Source organism: Salmo salar, chromosome 07, assembly GCF_965601325.2.
Source record: "Salmo salar chromosome 07, fSalSal1, whole genome shotgun sequence".
NCBI classification, from domain to species: domain Eukaryota; kingdom Metazoa; phylum Chordata; class Actinopteri; order Salmoniformes; family Salmonidae; genus Salmo; species Salmo salar.
In genome coordinates, this window is record NC_138297.1 from 26600351 (window position 1) to 26608132 (window position 7782).

A 7782-nucleotide genomic window follows, 5' to 3' on the forward strand; every position below is an offset into this window, starting at 1 on the left:
TCTTTAGAATTTTTCCGCCTTGCATCACTGTCCGAGGAATTATGTTTCCATTTTTTTTTATCAACGTGGTCTCTGTATTTGTTCTGAGTGGCATAATTGACAGATTCTGCCTGTTCAGGGACAGTGTTCATCTTTTTTAATTGGATTTGCGTCTGTTTGCTTGCTCTGCATATATCTATGGCTTAAGTCAGCGTAAGTTGTGGTTCACGCAGCATGCTTGCTCTTACTCTTATCTTGACAGCCAAACACCAGTCTGTCTCTGATCATTGACCCGAAATCACATGAATCAGACAATTGACGCAGCCTCACAACACACTGACCAGACGCCTCTGCTTGAGTTTGTTCACGTGTTAAAAATCAATCTTTCTTCTTTTCCATAATCCTTTACTTAGGTATTACATGTTACAGGTCACGACATCCTAATCAGACACTCATAATGCACCTGTTTATATATCCTAGATAGGTGCCCCACTAGCGCCATCTCGGGGTTGGCATTATGCCCATTATCTTAACAGCGTTGGATGAATGACACGACAATAAGCCTCAGGATCTCGTCAAGTTATCTCTGTGCATTAAAGTTGCCATCGATAAAATGCAATTGTCTTCGATATCCATATACATGGTCTACCATCTGCCTGCGAATACCATAACCCCACCGCCACCATGGGGCACTCTGTTCACAACGTTAACATCAGCAAACCGCTCGCCTACACGACGCTATATACATGGTCTGCTATCTGCCCGGTACAGCTGAAACCGGGATTCATCCGTAAAGAGCATACATCTCCAGCATGACAGTGGCCATCAAAGGTGAGCATTTGCCCACTGAAGTTGGTTACGATACTGAACTGCAGTCAAGTCAAGACCCTGGTGAGGACGACGAGCACACAGATGAGCTTCCCCGAGACGGTTTCTGACAGTTTGTGCAGAAATTCTTCGGTTGTGCAAACCGACATCAGCTGTCCAGGTGGCTGGTCTTATACGATCCCACAGGTGAAGAAGGAAGATGTGGAGGTTCTGGGCTAGCGTGGTTACACGTGGTCTGCGGTTGTGAGGCCGGTTAGACGTACTGCCAAATTCTCTAAAACGACGTTGAAGATGAATTATGGTAGAGAAATTAACACTCCATTCCCTACCAACAGCTTTGGTGGACATTCCTGTTGTCAACATGCCAATTGCACGCTTCCTCAAAACTCAAAACAGAGACATCTGTGGCATTGTGTTGTGTAACAGAACTGCACATTTTAGAGTAGCCTTTTATTGTCCCAGCACAAGGTGCACCTGTGTAATGGTCATGCTGTTTAATCAGCTTCTTGATATGCCACACTTGTAAAGTGGATGGATTATCTTGGGAAATGAGAAATGCACACTAACAGGGATGTAAACAAATTTGTGCATAAAAATAATAAAAAGCTTTTTGTGTATATGGAACATTTCTGGGATCTTTATTTCAGCTCATGAAACATATGACCAACACTTTACATGTTGCGTTTATATTTCTATTCAGTAGGGTAGTACACTATATAAGGAATAGGGTGCCATTTTGGACGTAGCCAGAGAGAAGGCTGCTCTTTTGACACAGCTTGCCTGTGGTGAATGACCCCATAGGCCTAGTCAGTGAGGTGAAGGACAAATGATGACTTTCTGTTTCTGTTTGTGTTCGTCCAATCAAATCACAGCGATCTGCATCCTTCCGTGTCTGAACGGTGGGAGGTGTGTGGCGCCCTATCAGTGTGAGTGTCCCACGGGCTGGATGGGGACGCGCTGCCACAGCGGTGAGTGTGTATGTGCTGTGTATGTGCTGTGTGTGTTTGTGCTCTGTGTGTTTGTGTGTGTGTGTTTCAGTGAGTGTGTGAGGAGCTCAGTGACGTAAGACAGGACCTTCCCTTATATACTTGCTCACCTGAGGTTTCCCTACCACTTTGTGATGTCTCCCATTGACTTTCTGTAGGGGGCCTTAACTTGTATGGAATGTTTGATAAGACTTTTGTATGGAAAATATTATCTTGTTGCCTCAATGGCGATAGGAGATAGTGTTAGATACTGTACAGAATGTCAACAGGCTGTCATTGATAAAAGAAGTGAAGCAAAAAGCATGAAACTAAACTTACTTTGAGATGTCTCAAATGTGACAAAAGTGTAGCCTGAAATAATTAAGACTTTTCTTTAATCGTTTTTCTTAAAATAAGTAATAGGACTTAATTGCTGACTTAAGACATCTGTCTAAAAGATATTGAATATTGTTATAGGCTGGTAAGGATTTGTAAGAAACAGATTTAAGTGTTGATGACATCAGGGAGAGAATGAATTAATGATCAGAGGTACTTATCCACCCATTCGGTCTGTGTCAGCGTGAGTCATACTGTAAGCTACTGTTGCAGCGGTAATGCGGCGTCCATGAAATCCAATGCGTTTGCTGTGAAAGTCATTGTTCCTTAACAGAGCCCAAAGCAAACGCTGCAATCATCATAGAAGCATGGACAGAAACCTGACCCTGTCCTGTAGAAACAGACTACCTCTCTGATTGTTAGGCTTACTGTTAAATTCTGTTCAACTGTATCAATCCCTGAGGGGCAATTAGTAAGGCATTGTCAGTGAGTGGCGACATCACAACGTCTGCTGTACAATATGTTACTGTGCTTTGGTTTTTCCACACACGATGACATCATCCTCTCAATATGGATGTGGTTAATACTGAAACCAAGAAACTAATGTCTCTTCTTTTCCATTGCATCTTTGCTCATGTCCTATTTCTGTGTGAATGTAGTTTTGGTATGCATTTCAGGAGAATATGAATGTGGAAAACACTACCAATAGTGATAATGTAATTTAACGTAGCAGGTGTCAAAGAAATGCCTGAAACTACATATACAGTTGAAGTCTGTAAAAAATGTAAAAGTCGGAAGTTTACATAAACTGATTTTAAATGCATTTGGCTAAGGTGTATCACAATTCCTGACATTTAATCCTAGTAAAAATTCCCTGTCTTAGGTCAGTTAGTATCACCACTTTATTTTAAGAATGTGAAATGTCAGAATAATACTAGAGAGAATGATTTATTTCAGCTTTTATTTCTCTCATCACATTCCCAGTGGGTCAGAAGTTTACATACACTCAATTAGTATTTGGTAGCATTGCCTTTAAATTGTTTAACTTGGGTCAAACGTTTCGGGTAGCCTTCCACAAGCTTCCCACAATAAGCTGGGTGAATTTTGGCCCATTCCTCCTGACAGAGCTGGTGTAACTGAGTCAGGTTTGTAGGCCTCCTTGCTCGCACACGCTTTTTCAGTTCTGCCCACAAATTGAGGTCAGGGCTTTGTGATGGCCACTCTAGTACCTTGACTTTGTTGTCCTTAAGCCATTTTGCCACAACTTTGGAGGTATGCTTGGGGTCATTGTCCATTTGGAAGACCCATTTGTGACCAAGCTTTAACTTCCTGACTGATGTCTTGAGATGTTGCTTCAATATATCCACATCATTTTCCTACCACATGATGCCATCTATTTTGTGAAGTGCACCAGTCTCTCCTGCAGCAAAGCACCCCCACAACATGATGCTGCCACCGCCGTGCTTCACGGTTGGGATGATGTTCTTTGGCTTGCAAGCCTCCCCATTTTTCCTCCAAACATAACGATGGTCATTATGGCCAAACAGTTCTATTTTTGTTTCATCAGACCAGAGGACATTTCTCCAAAAAACACAATCTTTGTCCCCATGTGCAGTTGCAAACCGTAGTCTGGCTTTTTTATGGTGGTTTTGGAGCAGTGGCTTCTTCCTTGCTGAGCGGCCTTTCAGGTTATGCCGATATAGGACTCGTTTTACTGTGGATATAGATACTTTTGTAACTGTTTCCTCCAGCATCTTCACAAGGTAATTTGCTGTTGTTTTGGGATTGTTTTGCACTTTTCACACCAAAGTACATTAATCTCTAGGAGACAGACTGTGTCTGCTTCCTGAGCGGCATGACGGCTGCGTGGTCCCATGGTGTTTATACTTGCGTACTATTGTTTGTACAGATGAACGTGGTACCTTCAGGCGTTTGGAAATTCTGAGGTCTTGGCTGATTTTTTTTGATTTTCCTATCATGTCAAGCAAAGAGGCACTGAGTTTGAAGGTAGGCCTTGAAATACATCGACAGGTACACCTCCAATTGACTCTAAAGCCATGACATCATTTTCTGGAATTTTCCAAGCTGTTTAAAGGCACAGTCAACTTAGTGTATGTAAACTTCTGACCCACTGGAATTGGGATACAGTGAATTATAAGTGAAATAATCTGTAAACAATTGTTGTAAAAATTACTTGTGTCATGCACACAGTGGATGTCCTAACCGACTTGCCAAAACTATAGTTTGTTAACAAGAAATTTGTGGAGTGGTTAAAATAATTTTAATGACTCCAACCGAAGTGTACGTAAACTTCCGACTTCAACTGTAGATCCTCTCCACTGGTTTCAACGGGAAGAAAGAAAAACTGTCGGGGGAGGTTATCATCTGCACTGTTCAACCAATCCAGTAAATGTGGAAGAGGAGTTAAGAGTGTCACCTTGTTAACATCCAAAAGTGGAAGTCTCGTCACAGGCACTCTTTCCATATGCAGAGGCTAGTGTAAGTGTACCTGGAAAAAGGGTGAGCACAAGTCATGCTGCACAGAGGGATGACCGCATTCCCATTTCGCCTGTGTAATTGATTTCTCAGGCGAAAACATCTTAATTTGAAAACTTTATGGTGGAAAAATCATTGGAACCATTTCCATGATTTTATGGGTATTATGACACATCCACTGTGGCGGACTATAAGGGTTCTACCAGGAAACGTTTTTTTATTATGAGGAAGTCTTGTAGTTGAGATCCTGATAATAACATTTACTGAATGTGTGGGTGTGTGTGTGTCCACACCTGTGTGTGTGTGAGCTTGTCAAATCAAATCAAATTTTATTTGTCACATACACATGGTTAGCCGATGTTAATGCGAGTGTAGTGAAATGCTTGTGCCTCTAGTTCCAACCATGCAGTAATATCTTACAAGTAATCTAACAATTTCACAACAACTACCTTATACACACAAGTGTAAAGGAATGAATAAGAATATGTACATAAAATATATATATGGATGTGCGATGGCCGAACGGCATAGGCAGGATGCAGTAGATGGTATAGAGTACAGTATATACATATTAGATGAGTAGTGTAGGGTATGTAAACATTATATAAAGTGGCATGTTCATGTTGAATGAAGGGTTTACAGAGGTCTTGACAGTGCGTGTGTTTTCACAGCGGTGTGCTTGTCGCCCTGTCTGAATGGTGGAAGGTGTATCAGGCCTAACCGGTGTCAATGCAGTCCAGGATGGAGCGGACACGACTGCTCGAGGTGAGAGGACAAACATACACACACAGACTCACACTACAAACATAGGTACATCCTCACAAATACACACAAATCCCTTCTCACATTTACACAAACGGACAATCAACACATGCATGTTCACACAATACCGTACTTCCTGCACATACTAGTACTTCCACACATACTAGTACTATCAGACTACCCACAGAACAAGTGTGCTTGAGTATCCCCAGTCTGGATGGAATGAAAAAGCAACATTTCACAGGAAATAATTTGCACTCCATTTCCTCTTTCCCGGAATCAGGCTTTGTTTGTGTCTGTGTCAAATACACATACTAGTACTACCAGACCACCCACAGAACAAGTGTGCTTGAGTATCCCTAGTCTGGATAGAATGACAAAGCAACATTTCCCAGGAAATAATTTGCACTCCACTCCCTCTTTCCCTGAGTCAGGCTTTGTTTTTGTCATCATTTTAGACACACCCTAGTATAGTATTCCAAAGTGCACTATACAATCTCTCTGTAATGTGAGTGGGGGAGAGGAGCACTCTCACCAGACATGGGTTCAGATACTATTAGAAATCATTTCACATACTTTACCAGTGGTTGATTGCCTGGCTTAAAGGCTAATAGAATAGTCCCAAAACTGCAAACCCCGCCCATCTGGCATTCTAGGCAGGCTAGAGCAAGCACTTAAAGTATTTGAAAGATTTCAAATAGTAAGTGAACCCAGGTGTCTCTCACCTCAGCTCTCCCTCTCCCGTTGGGGGTGGGCCAAGATAGAGGCCCAGTACTAACTCAGCACATGTCAGATTAATTGGAAGTAGATATACAGTACCTGACTGCACCACTCGAAACAGAAAGCTCTTCTCATCTGACCACGTCGATAAAGACAGGGTCAGGAATTTTTCCTGACAATGTGGATTCTTGAGTTCTCTACCTATTTTTTCTTTTAAGTAAAAACTCAGCTTTGGGGTCAGTTATGGGAACTCTGTTGAGCAGTGGAGGCTGGTGGGAGGAGCTATAGAATGACGAAGTCATTGTAATAGCTGGAATAGAACGGTATCAAACACAAAGATACAGGAAACCACATTTGACTCCGTTCCATTAAATCCATACCAGCCATTACAATGAGCATGCCCTCCTATAACTGCAGTGAGGGAAGCTGAGTCTCTTCCAATGTACTGTAAAACTCAAGGCTGACAGGTATAACTGATTGAGTGAGAAACCACTCACTTCCGACTCCACGGAGTCCTCATATAACCCACTTGGCTGAGTTACGCTGTAGGGCTATCTATTTATTGTGATGTCATTGTGCAGCTTACTTTCTCACGGGGAAAAACAGCCAACAGGGCTTTTTTAAACCAACAGTCAGCGCTAAACAGGAGGGAACCAATAGGACATCTATACTGGCGAATGGCAATGTTGTTCTCCATTTATAAGCTCAGGCCAGAAAGAAAAGGATTTGAAAATGCCATAAAAATTTAAAAAAAAAAAAACCTCTAGTCTAATTTTCTCTCTCTCCACTTTACAGGAAAAGAAAATCAGGACATTTTCATTTTTAAGAAGTCCATTCAGCGTGAAAGATCTTGCACTCGAATGAGAGTTTTGTATAATTATTTCATAATTGTAAACCATGCATTCTCTCCTCCTCTCAAAAAACAAACCCGATACATTTTGTAAAATAAAGCTGTATTTTTTCATATAGAAAATCAACAGTATTAACTATATGCTGCTATATACTTGTATGATGTGTAAAAACTGTGATTGTCCAATATGTAAACTATTCTCACATTTCTATTAAAGCAGAAAATACAGTAGAATCTGTTCCATTCCCCTCCTTTTTCAGATGCAAGCCTAGTGTATTAACCTCTCCTTCACTTTACTTCTGTAATGATGCTTCTAGTCAATAGCCATAGTGCTTGAGATGCATAGGAGGGAGTAAATATGCCATAGTCATTTAGAAGTCTTCATGGTCTCTCCCTCCACTGTAGTTACGAAATGAGGCATTGGAACGTATAGAATCTAAAAGGCCAAAACAAACATTTCTAAAATAAATGTTATACCATCAAAAAGGTCAAATAGGGGATGCTTATGTTTGTCCTTTGTCAAACATGTACAAGAGTGTAACCTGTAAAAGTGTGGCTCGATTTTTGTTGTTGCACATCTCACTCCCCCAGAGACACCGTCAGAGAGTGGAGTCAAGGTAAGGGATTTATTATTGACGGTGACCCTGGAGCAATTAGGGTTAAGTTCCTTGCCCAAGGGCAGAGCATATTTTTAACCTAGTCGGCTCGGGGATTCGAACTAGCAATGTTTTGTGTACTGGCCAAACGCTCTAACCGCTAGGCTACCTGCCGCCTACTAAATCCAGATAAACATACCATCCAGATGTCACATGCACTCAACATTCTAATCTAGAAGGTTAAATAGAC

The 7782-nt window shown here is 41.5% G+C and overlaps 1 protein-coding gene across 2 annotated transcripts in view; it reads left to right on the plus strand.

Annotated features, from left to right (window-relative positions):
• svep1 (sushi, von Willebrand factor type A, EGF and pentraxin domain containing 1) overlaps nucleotides 1-7170 on the plus strand; it is a 132391-nt gene extending 125221 nt beyond the window's left edge. For both annotated transcript variants that reach the window (XM_014207038.3, XM_014207037.3), the window contains 3 exons: nucleotides 1680-1775; nucleotides 5276-5369; nucleotides 6882-7170. In XM_014207038.3, the coding sequence (XP_014062513.3) occupies nucleotides 1680-1775; nucleotides 5276-5369; nucleotides 6882-6912 (221 nt within the window). In that variant the 3' untranslated portion in view covers nucleotides 6913-7170. The remainder of the gene's footprint in view (nucleotides 1-1679; nucleotides 1776-5275; nucleotides 5370-6881) is intronic.
• Nucleotides 7171-7782: the final 612 nt, after the last annotated feature.